Raw genomic sequence first — 17433 nt, forward strand, 5'->3', positions numbered from 1 at the left:
ATATTAGTTTTAACCGTTTTCATCTCTAAACAACAAGAAGCGGGGCCTTCAGTTTTCTAGTTCTGTTTAAAGTGAACTTTAAAGACAGAAAAGGAGGGGAACTGTACAGTGGGAGAACTGTACAGGGTGGTAAAGTTGTAGCTTGCTCATTCTTGCTTTGCTACCGTAGGAGTTTTACGGAAGTATTAGGGCCTCTGTAAAAACGAACATCTATGGAGATGCGTCCTTCCCGCCTGAGACAGGAATCTGGTTGTCAGAATCACAGTTCCTACAACTTCGAAATTACCGGGATTGAACTCCAGCTCGGCGCTAAAGCATTCGGCTCAAGCAGAAAAAGTCTGCTGCCTGTTCTTGCCTTTAACGGCTGGTTGACACAGAAGAGAGAGAGAGAGCGGGATTGTTTCCGCCTCCCGCAATCCCCCTCCCCTCCCAAATCTACATTGCCAGCGAGCGCTGACACATCGCGCTGTCTCAAGCACGTTGCAAACTCCTCCTCCTGTAACCTACGGGTATTGGAAGAAGAGGAATTGTGGAAAGAAAAGGAAGAGGTGTGGGCGCCCGAAACGCTTTAGCGGCCCACGGCTCTAAGCTTGAATAGGGAAAGCGCGAAGAAAGTAAAGCAAATCCGACCGCGGGCCGGAGAGAACATCCAGCCGCCACGCTACGGCTTTTTGAGCGAAGCTGACCTCCCAGTACTCCTCAAAGTGCCACGACATCAAGAAAGCAAAGCATTCATTTCCCACGAGCCGCAGGTAGGACCAGCACTGGATTAAATAAGTCTGTCACTAGTAAATCATCGTAAATAAGTCAGTCAGTCTGTCTGTCTGTAAGTCTGTGACTAAGTGCGTGCTTGCAATGGAGTCTGTGAGAACAAGCCGGCCTTGTTCTTTCAGAGGAAGCGTCCATAAATCCGGGCCGATGAGCATTTGGCTTCGTTCTTTCATAACGTAGCGGAATGTCCCGGGTTAGCCCGCGTGAACAGAGGGTTCATTTCAACCCCGCAGCGCGGGAACTGCAAAGATTGGGGCTACAGAAATCTCCACATTTACCGCTAAATGGCAGCAAATAGATATAGAAAACCCTAATTCTGTAGTGCCAACCAGTGATCATTCGAATGTTTGTCTTCTAGATTGGTAGGACTAGCAAACATTATACTCGGGCTGCTTGTCATGGGCCAAGGCTTTCTCTCTCTTGCTTTTGAAGGTCATTTTAAGCAGTGATTGGATCCAATCTTGAGGAAGTTAAAAAGGAAATCTGGAGAGGATTTGGAGAAAAGATAAATTTCAAGTATAAGGTGGGCGGTGAAAGGCTAGAGTGCGAATAGCAAAGATTTCCTCTAGCTGGGGGAAAGATTGGAGCGGGCTTCCTTTTGCCCCTGACTAAATTGTTATTTTCCGAAGCTTGTCTTACCCACCCACCCCCGAATTCGGGGCTTTTCCAGTATACTCCGTCACAATGTAATGTTTCCTTTAAGCCTATAAATATTTGAGCTGCCCCAAACAAATTTCACTGAGATAACGTTGGCTTGAAGGTTAATATTAAAGTAGGCTGTAATTCCTTTTTCTGATGACTTAGAGTGCATGTTGGGTTGGATTCATTGCTAAATTAATCTTATATCTTTTAATTTTAGTAGTTTCCCTGAAATAATACTAGGCACAATTGAAGAAGTATTTGTGGCAGCCATAGATTGCTTCACAAACTGAAATTTAAAGAACTTGGACCTTAAATTTCTTCAGGAATAACCAGGATTTAAAGGCTTCCGTGGATAATCTAAGAAATATACTGCTGTTCTGAAAAATACCTTGAAGTGTGAAGTTTTCCCTCTCTTTTTCTCATAAGAAATAGCAAAGAATTTTAGTAACCATGGAGTTTGTTGTTGATTTTAACATAACAGGTTAATTTTAATATTGAAAATATTGACTCATTTGTTTTTTACTATTGTTTGAATGAACAAACATTTAAAAATGGATAAATATGATGACCTTGGTTTAGAGGCAAGTAAATTTATAGAAGACCTCAATATGTATGAAGCTTCCAAAGATGGTCTCTTTCGAGTAGACAAAGCTGTTGAGAATAACCCAGAATTTGAAGAAACCAGAAGAGTTTTTGCTACAAAAATGGCTAAAATTCACCTGCAGAAACAACAAGAACAAGAGGAATTGATGAAAGGAGCCTCAGTGGATTTGAATGGTGGATTTAATTTTGGTGATCCGCTTCCAAATTATTCTGTAGTCAAAGACACCACAGGAACAAATAAATTGCAACCACGGGAAAATATTGCTAAGCCCCCTTTGGCTGCATCATCAACAGTATGTGCAGGTCATCAGCTTGCTTTTCCAAGCCAGTCTCTATGTCACAGTGATGAAGAGCGAACAAAAATATATCAAGATGACTATGGATATAGCAACAGTCTACAGGGTCCAGATATTCCTGGAGGACCAAATTGCCACAGATCAGGTCAGATGAATCCAGGTGGTTCTAAGGCAGTGCTTCCTTCCCCATCATGGAATGAACACAGCAATGGTGATAATCAAACAGGTGTTCAAAGAAGGAGGAAAAGTGCTGGTAAGTTTAGCAGCCAAAAATCAAATATCGGCTTTCATTTTTGGTCAAACAGCCAAGATGAATCATTGCAGAAAAGCCCTAGAAAACATCATGCAGATCTTCATCTATACCAACAATCCCATAGTCCTTACAGATCTTCAGAAAGTGGAAGTCAGGGAAGTGGAAATGAAAGCTCTGGACTTAGTAAGAGCTGTATCCAAAACCTAGCTTGCCAGAGACCATCTTTGATCTCTGACAGTATCCTCTTGTCTTCTTCAGTTGGGGTTGGTGATGAATCAGCCATGAGATATTCACAGCAGAAATCTTCATCATATTCTGTTTCATCAATACATTCTTCTCAGATTCTTTCAAATCGGTCTGTTAATTTTCATCCAAATAGAAGCAGTAGTGACAACCACTTATGGTGCAGTGATAGCACTCAACCTTCAATTTCTATCCCAGTTCCTCCAAGTGCAGATTATCAGCAGCACAATATTTATCCATACACTTCAGGTCATTTTGTAGTTCATGGTCAAAATTACAGGCTTAATTCTGCTGGTTCTGGTCGGAGTTTTGAGCAGAATTCTATCATTGCAACATCTCATGGACCAATGATTTCTGATGTTCCCATATCTCCTTTTAAGGAGAGTGTCATTGTTCAGCAGCATGACTCTGGTCCCCAAGAATTGTCTGGTTCTGCAAAAATAAAATTACCCTGTCAGATGCTCCTTTCACAGCAAGACCAAGGGCGCTCTACTGCTGAATTAAAATTAGAAGCTCTTACTCAGCGCCTGGAGCAGGAGATGGATGCATGTCCCAAGGCTGACTACTTTGGTAAGTATTTTTGATATTCATAATGTACATCTTTTAAAATAGTGTATTTAATTATAAATGTTATAATACTTGTACCTATGGACATATTTTTTCATGTTTTTTCTTTATCATTGATCATTAGTTTAACTAATACTTTTAAAATTATACATTCTGAAAGCTGTTATTTTAATGTAATAACTTAAGTAGATGATAAGATAGAGGAAAAAATGAATTAAAACCCTTTTTTAAAAAGCAAGTGAATATACCAACTATATGCAGCCCTTGTTTTTCTTTAAAATCATTTTTATGGACAATAAATTAAAAGTTAATAATTGAGTGTTTATATCCAAAATATTTGAGAATTTGGTGGGTAGCATAAATAATAATATTGGCCACTGTCTTATTTTGAAGTGAATGGGAAAAAGATGAGAGTTGCACTTGACTATACGGCTGTGCAAAGCATTTGAAAGAGTTGTTTTACCAAACACTTCAGCAAAGCAAAGTACTTTTACTCAGCGCATTACATACTTTAAAGATTCATGTAGCTGCCTTAAAGACTCCCTCCCTTTGTTTTCATGTACCTCTCTACATATTTAGCTAGCACTTCCTGCTATGACAGCAAAAGAATGCAATAAACAGCAATGGACTCCTTTCAGAGGAGCCATCCCTATTTTCCAAAGGATGCTGAAGCCTTAATACTTCCAAGAGAAATTATTTGCTCATAGTAATGTATTTTGCAAAGCACCTGTTTCAAATTCTTTGTAACACTCAAGTGCAACTCTAATCTTTTTCCCATTCACTTCAAAATAACTTAAGACTGTGGCCAATATTATTATTTATCCTACCTGCCAAATTCTCAAAAATTTTAGATATAAACATTCAATTATTAACTGTTAATTAATTAACTTGATAGTATTCTATTCTGATTTTAGATTTTTGTTTGCAACTAAGTCAGTAGCTTTGCCAGCTGATGTCAAGGTATAATTGCAAAGTTGACTTTCAATCCCTATCTGTTGGATTGCACTGAATGGTTGTTGGGACGAAGTGCCGTCTTTTATTTTAGGAGGAACAGTTGCTGCTTAAGCTCCTCACCTCTGTAAATGATAGCAGTGCAATAAGTCAATTGAAAGCACATTCTGTACAGGTAGTGATACAAGCTGAGAATTACATGTTGATTGGACGTGCACATTCTGCTTCATAATGGTTTCGTTTGGTATTGGTTTTAGTCACTGTACCCATAGTCCTCCCTTCATGACCACAATTGAGCCCAAAATTTCCATTGCTAAGCAAAAATTATTAAGGTAGTTTTGCCCCATTTTACAGTCTACAGTTGTGAATCATTATACTGGATTAAGTTAGCAACCCAGTTAAATGAATCTGGATTCCCCATTGACTTCATCAGAAGATCGCGAAAGATGATTCCATGATCCCAGGACACCATAATAATTACATGCCTGTTGTGAAGTGACTGAATTATGATCACATGACCATGGGTATGGATGTTGCAACAATTATAAGTTAAAAATGGTAATAAGTCATTTTTTTAAAGAGCTGTTGTAACTTTGAATGGTCATTAAATAAATTCTTGTAAGTCAAAAACTAGTGTACTTTATTTTAACTGTTATTAGTAAATAAACGCTGATATAGTGCAATGTGTGAAGCATGCTGTATGTAGGACAATCAATTATATATATTGCATGAATCTTTCCCTGCTATTCCACAACCTTTGATAGCTTTCATCACATGTACTAATCCATATTTAATAGAACTTTGGAAGTATGTGAATATTAAGTACAATTTCTTGGTTTAAACATTAGTTTACATTTAGCAATAGCAGTAGCACTTATACTTATATACCACTTTACAGTGCTTTATAGCCCAGTTTATAGCAGTTTATAGAGTCAGCATATTGCTCCCAACAATTTGGATCCTCATTTTACCGACCTCAGAAGGATGGAAGGCTGAGTCAAACTTGAACCTGGTGAGATTTGAACTGCCAAATTGCAGTCAGCTGGCAATCAACAGAAGTAGCCTGCAGTACTGCATTCTAACCACTATGCCACCAAGGCTCATTAGTTTGCATTAGTTGACATGCTTGATTGTTTTTCACCTAGGAATGAAGAATATTTAAAACATTTAAAATAATTCTATATCTCTTTAGTTTTTCCAGTAAGTTTGGCTCTTGTAAAATTTCAGTTATGGATTTGGGGGGGTTGGCATGTATCCTGTACTTACATTGTAGGTTGGTAATTATTTTTGACAGTGCTATATTTCAGTAACAGTTTGTTTCTTTTTAAAAGAAAAAATACCTTGCTTCTTGGAAATACTGGAATATATTTATATTAAGAGACTTATATTTTAGAAAGCAGTTGAAACAAGAATTTAAGAATTTATACAAATATAAATAAAATCTGCAAATTTAGGAATTATTTTTGACCTGTTTATAAATCTATTATTTGTGGTCAAATGAATGGAATGGAATGGAATAAAAGTGAATCTTTATTATCATCATTATCACAACAGAAATCAAATCAAATCATTTTTATACCTTGGAAAAGAAGAAATGAAAGTTGGAACATAAGTAAAGCACATAAAATCTTGTGGATTTCAAGTTCCTTTTTCTCAATATAGAGTTAAGATAAATGTAATTGAATTCACGTAATTCAGTATTCAAGTGGATACTGATGTTCTAAAAATGATTTTACAATTCTTGAGTCTGAAAAATTAACAGAATTTTGCTTTTAACCATAGATGGCTTTTAATTTTTCCACTTTTACATCAAATTTAATAATATTAATATTTCATGTTAATTATTGTTAGTAAATAAGTTTTCTTTTTCATCTTTCTCATTTTTACCATTTTTACCATAATATATATAGATTGAAGTAATTGGGTATAAAATATTTCCAGTGTCCTCAAAAAAAAGATTACAGTGTTTAAACAGTGAAATTATTATCTAGGTAAGTTGTTAGTTTGTAAGGTTTGTGAGTACTGTGTGTAGGATAATGTGTAGGATGAATACAGGGTAGAGGAAATGGTGGGACTAGTTTTATCTGAATTGTGTATGGAAATGGCTAATTGTAATGGAAGTTAATGTGTTTGCAAGTATTGGTGACCTTTTGGCAAGTTAAGCTTTCCATTGCATATCTCTGGATGGGTTAGTTTGGAATACTTTCTAGGTTACTTGCTTAGCTTAGGAAATGTTTAAAAGGAATTTGGATTGAATTGCTTTTGAGAGTTTTTTTTTTAATTGAAAAAGTTTTACAATAACAATTAAATTTTTCCCCTCCCCTCCCCCTCCTACCCCCTCCCCCCCCCGACTTCCCGGAGCAAACACAAGGTATAGTTCAATAAACAGTCATACATTAAATTTTTAAAATCTAACACAATTATAATCCTTCTCTCTCACATAACCTGACTTCTTCCATTAAAATCAAAAACAACGTCCTTCATTCAAAGGCAATCTGAAATTTCTTAATCTGATATCTATTTTGAATATAATCAATCCAATTCTTCCATTCATTTAGATATTTTTCTTGAGTACTGTCTTTCAAGAAGGCTGAGATTTTAGCCATCTCAGCCAAATTGGAAACTTTCAATATCCATTCTTCTATTGTGGGTAATTCCTTTTTCTTCCAATATTGTCCAATCAACAGTCTTGCTGCTGTTATTAAGTTCAAAATCAATTTATCCTCAATCACTGTACAGTCTGTTGTTATTCCCAAAAGGAAAAATTGTGGTAGGAACTTTATCTTCTTCTTCTTCAGAACATTCTGCATAATCCACCAAATTCTTATCCAGAAAGACTTAATTTTCTTACAAGTCCACCATACATGAAAATATGTAGCATCATCACAATTACATCTCCAACATTTCGCTTCCATATCTGTATACATACATGATAATTTCTTAGGATCTAAATGCCATCTATAAAACATCTTATAAAAATTTTCCCTTAAATTCTGCGCTTGCGGGGCGTGGCCATGACCGTGGTGGGGTAAGGACCTTTCGTTCACTTCACAGGGCTTATTAATGAAGATTTATGAGGATTAATGCTGTTTGGAATGCACCGTTATGGATGAAAGTTAATAAATCATGAAGTGAAAGTGTTAATAGCCCAGCAGACTGAATTTAAAACTGGTAGGTCATCTGAAACTGCTTGAATTAAGGAGTTTTTACAGCGTGGGGGTGACCGAGCCGACTGGCAGACACGATGAGTTTGAAATAAATTGTTGTCTTTTGCTTTCCCTATTATAACTATCGTGTTCTGTGTTAAAAAATTTTTTTTTTATTGCTGAGGCTAAGGAGTGAATATTAAAGACTGAATTTGTTAATGAGAAGAATTTAACTGAAGAGAAACTGATCTTTTGTGTTGGACTGACTGGCAGCAATAAGATTTCACTGGGCGGATAATTTTTTTTTTTTCTTTTGAGAGGAAATTAATAGCTTGTTTATATTACAGAAAACAAAAAAAGGACTTTGTTTTGAAGTCTAAGCTGGTTTTTTTTTTTCTTTCTCCTTTGCTGACGTGGAGAAAAAATGGCGCTGAGGTATCTGTGTTTCTTTGTGGAGTGACTATGAGTCACAAGCTACTGAGAGATAACGAGTGCAAATAAGCCGCTTCGCTTCAATTAAAAGATTGCCGTCCCTTGATCTTCATCAAGACCCTCTGTAAAATTGGTTTGGAATCCTAGTTTGGAAATTTTTTTAGGTTTTTTCAAAATGACTCAACAACTTTCAGAAACACAGCAACTTGCTGCAGCTTTAAATAAAATTGGGGGAAAAATAGCAGGACTATCAGAGCTTATGGATAATATGACATTGGAACTGACATCTGAAATGAAAAAGATGAAAACAGAGATGAATGAAAATTTTGCAAAGCAAAGAGAGGAAATGATAATTATTAAAGATGAAATGGAGCAGATCCATGTACATGAGGTAAAAGTGGACCGGCAAATTGGTGAAATATTTTATAAAAATGAGCAGCAAGATAAGAGAATTTGTCTCTTGGAAGAAGAGATGAGGAAATATAATTTGGTTATCCGAGGGATTTCAGAACAAAAGGAGGACAAATTGAAACAGCGGGTTTTAAAATGGATTAATGATCTTGATACGCAACTTACGTTTACAATAGCAGATCTGGCAAGTGTTTTTAGAATTGGATATAGAAGGCAAAATGGCTCTAACAGGAATGTGCTTGTCAGGTTCGCAAATCTTGGTGACAAGCTGGAAGTTATGGCCAAGGTGAGAGAGATGGGAGATGTTTTGAAGTTTGAAGGGAAGACTATTCAAGTCTTCCCGGATATATCAAGAGAAGAAAGGGCATGGAGATTTTTTTTAAAACCAATTACAAAAGTTTTGAGAGATAATGGAATTAAATATAATTGGAGGCCACCACAACAATTGAAATTTTTTTATAAAGGAAGGATGCGTACAATTACCCCAGACATAGATGCACTATTATATTTACGGGAGCTTGGACTGATTGAGATGGAGGATTTAATGGAGATAAAGGATCAAATGCTTAAGATGGGTGGAACATACGCGGAAACATCAACCCCAGAAGAAGAAAAAGGGGCTATTGGAGGGCAAGACCCTAAAGGGTTGAAGAGGAAAGAAATATCACCTGTGTTGGTTGAACAGAAGAAAAGTCGCGAGGATACAGCAGGAGAAGAAGCAGACAAGAGTCTTGGAAAATATGAAGCCGAATGCGGGAGAGAACCATCATTATCTTTTTTCTTGAGTGATGAATTTAAATAGACAGCCCGAAAGAAGTGGCCCGGACATTGGCACGTCCCCTCTCCCCCATTCTCTTTATAGAGGCGAAACCGATGAGGATGTGGGGGAAGAAGATTGTTTGTATTTTATTGTTTGTCTTGTTTTTTGGTTTTTTTTGGTTTTCTTATCTTTTTTTATATGTTAAATGTTGGTTATATGGGAGTTTAATGTTGGGTTGTGGGCACAGAAAGGAAGATGCGGGGATAGGATTGAAAAATTTATATTTTAAATGGGAGTCATAAAAATAATGTCATGGAATGTGAAGGGTACAGGGAATCAGATTAAAAGAAGAAGATTGGAATTTAAGATTAAAAGAGATTTACCAGATATTTTATTTTTACAAGAAACCCATCAGAAATCTGAAGATTCAAATAGAATGTATATAAAAGGTATGCAAATATATGAAAAAGCATTTGGAACTTCAAAAGCCAGAGGAGTTGCAACACTGATATCAGATAGGGTGTATTTTGAAAAACATCAGGTAATTTTGGATGAAGATGGAAGATATGTAATAATTGTTGGAAATCTTAATGAGGAAAAAGTGACACTTGTTAATTTATATTTACCGAATGAAAAACAAAGAGAATTTCTTGAAAAAATAACAAAAATTTTGGAGAATGAAAGTGTAGGGAAAGTAATTGTGGCTGGGGATTTTAATTTAATCAGAGATAAAATAGACAGTACTAACACCACCTGCTGTGGAGGAGCAAATAAAATGGGGATTTTAAATACGTGGATGCTTCGAAACGGCGTGGTGGATGTGTGGAGAGAGGTCAAAGGAATTGAAAGAGTATATACTTTTTTCTCTAAGATATATAATACATATTCTAGAATTGATTACCGTATATACTCGAATATAAGCCGATCCGAGTATAAGCCGAGGTCCCCAATTTTACCCCAAAAACTGGGGTAAAACTGGGGACTCGAGTATAAGCCGAGGGTGGGAAATGAGGCACCTACCGGTCGGCGAAACCCTCCCTCCCTCGGCCGAGAAGGGTGGGCGGCTCCCCGCCCGCCTCTCACTGCACCGGCAGGGCTTCCGCTAAAGCAAAAGCCCGCCAAGTTCGCCGGCCGGTATAATGTGAAAAAGCGAAACAAAACTCGAGTATAAGCCGTATATACTCGAGTATAAGCCGAGGGGACGTTTTTCAGCACAAAAAACGTGCTGAAAAACTCGGCTTATACTCGAGTATATACGGTATATTTTTCTTTCTAAAGATTTGTTGAATAATGTGGATAAGGTAGATGTGGGAATTTTTAAAGATTCTGATCATGCAGAAGTTATGGTGGATTTAGATTTTAATTTTGAGAAAAAAAGAAGCTATTGGAGATATGAGGAGAAACTGTATAAAAATGAAAAGGATAAAAAATGGATACTTAAAAAATTGGAGGAAAGTTGGAGATTAAATGATAACGGGGAGGTTAAATTTGAAATTGTTTGGGATGCGATGAAAGCGGTGTTTAGAGGGGAGAGTATTAAGTTATCAAGTAGGAAATATAAAAATTATAAAACTAAAATGGAAAGAGATAAAAACCAGATTAAAGAATTGGAAAATCAATTTTTGCTTACTAAAGAAAAAAAAAATCTTCAGGACCTTAATATTTTAAGAAATAAAATGATAGAAGAGGATACAGAGTTAGTAAAAAGAAATTTGAGATATTTAAATAGGAATTTTTTTGAATTTAGTAATATAAATTCTAAGTTATTGGCAAAGATGGCGAAAAATAAAAGAGAGAAGAGAGAAATTGGAGCTTTGATAGATGACAGAGGTATAAGATGTTATAAAAAATTAGAAAAATGTGAAGTGGTTAGAAATTTTTTTCAGAATTTATATTCAAAGAAACCAGTTAATCGGGGAAAATTGCAAAGCTATTTAGAACAATATGTGGTGAAAATTGATCAAACATATAAGGAATTGATGGAAGAAGATATAACACAAGATGAGATTAATGGAATTATACAAAAAATAAAATTAGGGAAAGCTCCAGGTGAGGATGGATTACCTGCTGAGTTCTATAAAGAATTTAAAGAATTAATAATACCAAGATTGCAAAATTATTCAATGGAATATTACATGGTGGAGAAGTACCTTCGTCATGGAATAGAACGGTGATACCCTAATTCCTAAGCCAGATAAAGATTTAGAAAGGATTGAGTCCTATCGGCCCATTTCTTTAATTAATCAGGATGCAAAGATATTTACTGCTATTATAAGTAATAGATTAAATAGATTTATAGATAGATATATAAGTTACAACCAAGTAGGTTTTGTGAAGGGTAGATACATGAGTGATATTGTTAGAAGAGTATTAAATATTATAGATGTAGCTGAATATAACGGTGATAAAATTGGTATAGTATCATTGGATATTTTAAAGCTTTTGATTCTGTACAATGGGAAACTATTAAAGTAATTGTGGAGGCTTTAGGCTTTGGTAATAAGTTTATACATGTTATTTCAAAATTGTACCAAAAAAGCCGTGCAAGAGTGAAGGTGAATGGAATATTAACTGAAGAGATAAAATTAGAAGCAGGTACGAGACAAGGATGTCCCTTGTCCCCAACATTATTTTTATTGGCTATGGAAATTTTGACAAAAATGATAGAAAAAGATGAAGAATTAGAAGGATATAAAGGGTATAAGATAAATTTGTATGGATGATACTTTAATTATTTTGTAAAATGTAGAGAAAGACCTGAAAAAGATATATAAGCATTTGAAAGAATTTGAGGAAATGACAGGTCTGAAAGTAAATTGGTCAAAGTCAGAATTATTGATGGATAGTAATGGTAATGAGTGTGAGAATATGCAAGAGCAATTTGGGATAAGGATTAAAAATACATTGAAATATTTGGGTATAGTGCTTTCACTCAAGGTTAAAGAATTGAAAAAACTTAATTATGATGTGGTGATTAATGAAATTGAGAAGAAGATAGACAAATATAAAATGTTAAAGTTGTCTTGGTTTGGTAGAATTGCAATGTGTAAGATGATGTTGTTGCCCAAGTTCAACTTGTTATTCGAGATGCTACCGCTAAATTTGACAGAGAAAGATATTGAAGGATACCAGAAAAAATTGGACAAATTTTGTAATGGTGGCAAAAGACCTAGACTAGTGAAGAAAATGTGGTATCAAAATCAAAGGGAAGGTGGATTAGGAATCCCAAAATTATTTAATTATTACTGTGCGTATGGTATCCGGATAGTGGTAAAAATATTTAAAGGTGAAGATAACTATTGGAGAGACTTAGAGTTAAGGGATATAGAGAAATTTGGATCAAGGTGGTTTTTAGATAAAGCAAACTCAAAATGTGTAATTAAAAGTTATTGGTTAAAGGGATTAAGTAAAATGTGGAATAAATTTGTTAAAATTTTAATTCCGGATATAATCTTTTTGGGGGAGACAATTGGAAATTGGCCGATTAAAAATAATATAAAACGTAATGAAGTGATTAAAGAGGAAAATATAGAAATTATTAGAGATTGGATAAAAGTTATGGAAAATGAAAGGAGGAATAAAGAAATTATTGAAAAATTAGGGTTAAGTTGGTTTGAAAAAATACAGATAGAAAAATGGACAAAAAAATTAAGGGAAAATTACTTGATAAATAGATGTGAAACTTAATTTGAATATTTAGTATATCGGATTATGAAAGATGAAATTGGGCTAAAGGGACTCGTTAGTAGGGTTTATAAGATTATAAATTCTGATGAAAAATTAAGAGTGATGAGGACAAATTGGGAAAAAGATCTTAATATTGAAATACCAGAGTTAGATTGGAATGTGAATTGGAATAGTAGAATTATGAGAACTTTATCTATAAGGATTAAAGAGCATAATTATAAAGTTGTTTGGAAATGGTATTTGACTCCAGTAAGATTGTCACAAATGGATAAAAAAATTAGTAAAAAATGTTGGAGATGTGAGATGGAATTGGGGACTTATGAACATATGTGGTGTAAATGTGACAAGGTTAAAAAGTTTTGGCAACAATTGGAGAAAATGATATTTGAAATGATGGGGAAAGTAATAATATTGAGAGTGGAAACTATTATTGTTGGTAATTAAGGAAATAGAATTAACAAAATATGAAAAAGAATTGATTAGAATTATGATTATAATAGGTAGAATTATAATAGCTAGATATTGGAAATTAGATGTGATTTTTAGAATAGAAGAGTGGAATTCTGAAATGTGGAAATTAGCCATAAATGATAAAATGACATGTGATATTAAAATTAGAAGTGGTGTGTATAAAGAAGATATTTTCTGGAAGACTTGGAAACCATTCGTGGACTATGCGCTTGGAAAATTGGATGCTTCGGTACCTGTACCTCGAGAACGTGGATTTTGGCAATCATGAGGACATATCCGAAGACCCAAATCTTCCTTTTTTTTATGTATAGCACAAGGGTGTAATAATGTATTTTCTTTTTTGTTTGTTGGAAAAAAGTAATAAAAAAAAATAAATAAATTCTGCGCTTGCATAAATTTAACATTTCTAACCCAAATTTTTTCCCATGTTTCCAACATTGGTTCCTGAATATTCTGTGCCCATTTTATCATACAATCCTTTATTAAATCTCTTTCAGAATCTATTTCTATCAACACTATACAATCTCTTTATATGCCCCTGGGTTTGATTTCTAATTTGTTTAACCAAATTTTCTTCATTTTGAATAATACCAATTTTCTGATCTTCTTTCCATCTAGCCTTTAACTGTCCATATTGAAACCAAGTATAATTCCTCCCTTCTTTTAATGTATCCAAAGATTTCAGTTGTAGATTTCCCCTCTCATTGTATAAAAGATCTTTATAAGTAATCATTTCTTGTTCCTGTTCTATATTTATATTCTCTACTGCGTGCCGAGGACTAGCCCATATAGGAATTTTATAATTTAACTTATAATAATATTTTTTCCAGACACGCAGAAGAGAAATTCTCAACACATGATTCTTAAAAGCTTTATCTACTTTCTTATCATACAATAAATATGCATGTCAACCATATAATAAATCATAACCTTCTATATTCAAAATCCTTTCCTCTGTCAAATTAAACCAGTCACTTATTACCGAAAGAACAACTGCTTCATAATTCAGTTTTAAATTAGGCATTTTTAATCCTCCTCTTTCCCGTGTATCTTGCATTATTTTCATTTTGACTCTCACTTTTTTCCCTTCCCATATAAATTTATTAATTCCAATCTGCCATTCTTCCAAATTTTTGTCTTTCTTAATTATTGGTATCATCTGAAACAAGAACAAGAATTTAGGCAAAACATTTATTTTTATAGCTGCTATTCTCCCCAACAAAGATAATTATAATTTTTTCCAAGTATTCATTTCCTTCTGAATTTTTTTCCATAACACATCATAATTATTCTTATACAATTTTACATTTGATGAAGTAAGAAAGACTCCTAAATATTTAACCTTTTTTACAATTTCAAATCCTGTTATTTCCTCTACTTTTCCTTTCTGGTTCTTAATCATATTTTTGGTTAACACTTTTGTTTTATTTTGATTCACTTTAAAGCCTGAGACCCTTCCATATTGATTAATTACATCCAACAAATATACACTCGAATTTATAGGCTGAGTCAACATAACAACCAAATCATCTGCAAATGCTCTGACTTTGTATTCATGTCTTCTAATTCTAATACCTTCTATCTGCCACCGATTGCCTCTCACCGACCCGTCCGCTCTCACAGAGAGGGACTCCTCAGGGTGCCGTCGGCCAGGCAGTGCCGACTGGCGACACCCAGGGGAAGGGCCTTTTCTGTGGGGGCTCCCACCCTCTGGAACGAACTTCCCCCAGGACTTTGCCAACTTCCCGACCTTCGAACCTTCCGCCGCGAGCTTAAGACACATCTATTTATTTGCGCAGGACTGGACTAGAATTTTTAAATTTTGAATTTGGTTTTTAATGGGATTTTATTATTTGTATTTCCATTTTAAATATTCGGCCTTATTTAATAAGTTTTTTAATTGTGGTTTTATTCTGTATTTATATGTATATTTTATCCGGCTGTAAACCGCCCTGAGTCCCTAGGGAGATAGAGCGGTATAAAAATGCGAAAAATAAATAAATAAATAAATATCTCCCTTAACTCTCTTATCTTATCCAATAAAGGTTCCAAAGACAAAATAAACAATAAAGGTGATAAAGGACTTGTTCCTTTCGCAATTTTAAAACTATCTGTCAAACTACCATTAATTATTATCTGAGCTGTTTGCTCTCCATAAATTGCCCTAAGTATTCTTTTAAAACCATTTCCAAATTGCATTTTATCTGTTAATTTAAATAAAAATTCCCAATGCAAACGATCAAAAGCTTTCTCTGCGTCCAAAAATATAAACGCTGCCGGAATCTGATTTTTCTTTTCCAAATATTCCAATAAATTCACTATCTGCCTAACATTATTCCTCACTTGTCTCCCTTTTATAAAACCAGACTGGTCAGTATGAATCCTTTGTTGTACAATTTCCATTAACCTATTTGCCATTATTTTCACAAAAATCTTATAATCATTATTCAAGAGTGAAATAATGAGTCTTCGGAGAAGGGCGGGATATAAATGCAAATTTAAAAAAATCGGTCTATAATTCCCAGGCTTAGTACAATCCTGATCCTCTTTTGGTATCAATGAAATAAAAGTAGTCCTCCATGATGGTGGCACTCCTCCTCCCATCAGTATCTGATTAAATAACTCCATAAGTGGACCAACTATCACATCCTGTAACTTTTTATAATATATTGCTGTAAGTCCATCTGTGCCCGGGGAGTTCCCTATTTTTAATTGCTTTATTACCAAAGTAATTTCCTCAGAAGTTATAGGCCGATTCAACTCTTCCCTTTGTTCATTAGTTAAACCTTTAACCTTATATTCTTTCAAATATTTATCAATATCCATATTCAATATTGTATCTCTGGCATATAAATTTGTATAATATTTCAAGAAAGCTTTTTTAATTTTATCCTGTTGAAATCTCATTTTACCCTTGTATTCAATTCTTTCAATAGTACATGCTTTCTGTCTTTTCCTTAACATATAAGCCAACCTTCGCTTCGTTGCGAAGGTTGTAGAGAGTGCTGTGGCGCGGCAGCTACCGCAATACCTGGATGAAGATGTCTATCTAGACCTGTTCCACTCCGGCTTCCGACCTGGATACAGCACGGAGACAGCTTTGGTCGCGTTGGTGGATGATCTCTGGAGGGCCAGGGACAGGGATTACTCCTCCGCCCTGGTCCTATTAGACCTCTCAGCGGCTTTTGATACCATCGACCATGGTATCTTGCTGCGCCGGCTGGGGGGATTGGGAGTGGGAGGCACCGTTTATTGGTGGTTCTCCTCCTATCTCTCCGACCGGTCGCAGACAGTGTTGACGGGGGCAGAGGTCGGCCGTGAGGTGCCTCACTTGTGGGGTGCCACAGGGGTCGATTCTCTCGCCCCTTCTGTTCAACATCTATATGAAGCCGCTGGGTGAGATCATCAGTGGCTTTGGGGTGAGATACCAGCTGTACGCTGACGACACTCAGCTGTACTTTTCCACCCCAGGCCAACCCAACGAAGCTGTTGAAGTGCTGTCCCGGTGTTTGGAAGCCGTACGGGTCTGGATGGGGAGGAACAGGCTCAAGCTTAATCCCTCCAAGATGGAGTGGCTGTGGATGCCGGCACCCCGATTCAGTCAGCTGCAGCCGCGGCTAACTGTTGGAGGCGAGTTATTGGCCCCAAAGGATAGGGTGCGGAACTTGGGTGTTCTCCTGGATGAACGGCTGTCGTTTGAAGATCCTTTGACGGCCGTCTCCGGGCCTTTCACCAGGTTCGCCTGGTTCGTCAGTTGCGCCCCTTCCTTGATCGGGATGCCTTGTGCACAGTCACTCATGCGCTCGTTACCTCCCGCTTGAATTAATGTAATGCTCTCTACATGGGCTCCCCTTGAGGTGCATCCGGAGGCTTCAGTTAGTTCAGAATGCAGCTGCGCGGGTGATAGAGGGAGCTTCACGTAGCTCCCACGTAACACCACTCCTGCGCAAACTGCACTGGCTACCTGTGGTCTCCCGGGTGCACTTTAAGGTTTTGGTTACTACCTTTAAAGCGCTCCATGGCTTAGGGCCTGGGTACTTACGGGACCACCTGCTGTTACCTCATGCCTCCCACCGACCCGTACGCTCACACAGAGAGGGAGTTCTCAGGGTGCCGTCCGCCAAGCAATGTCGGCTGGCAGCCCCCAGGGGTAGATCCTTCTCTGTGGCGGCTCCTACCCTCTGGAACGAGCTTCCCGCG

General features: G+C 36.2%; 1 protein-coding gene across 4 annotated transcripts in view; it reads left to right on the forward strand.

The window, feature by feature from the left end:
- Nucleotides 1-382: 382 nt before the first annotated feature.
- The window catches only part of LIMD1 (LIM domain containing 1), an 88857-nt gene continuing 71806 nt past the window's right edge, over nt 383-17433 (forward strand). Inside the window, exons 1-2 of one of the 4 annotated variants that reach the window (XM_058181658.1) lie at nt 383-752; nt 1631-3378. In XM_058181658.1, the coding sequence (XP_058037641.1) occupies nt 1947-3378 (1432 nt within the window). In that variant the 5' untranslated portion in view covers nt 383-752; nt 1631-1946. The remainder of the gene's footprint in view (nt 753-1630; nt 3379-17433) is intronic. The other 3 variants (XM_058181657.1, XM_058181656.1, XM_058181655.1) reach the window with 3 other exon arrangements.

The sequence above is a fragment of the Ahaetulla prasina genome, chromosome 4, assembly GCF_028640845.1.
Source record: "Ahaetulla prasina isolate Xishuangbanna chromosome 4, ASM2864084v1, whole genome shotgun sequence".
Classification (NCBI taxonomy): Eukaryota; Metazoa; Chordata; class Lepidosauria; order Squamata; family Colubridae; genus Ahaetulla; species Ahaetulla prasina.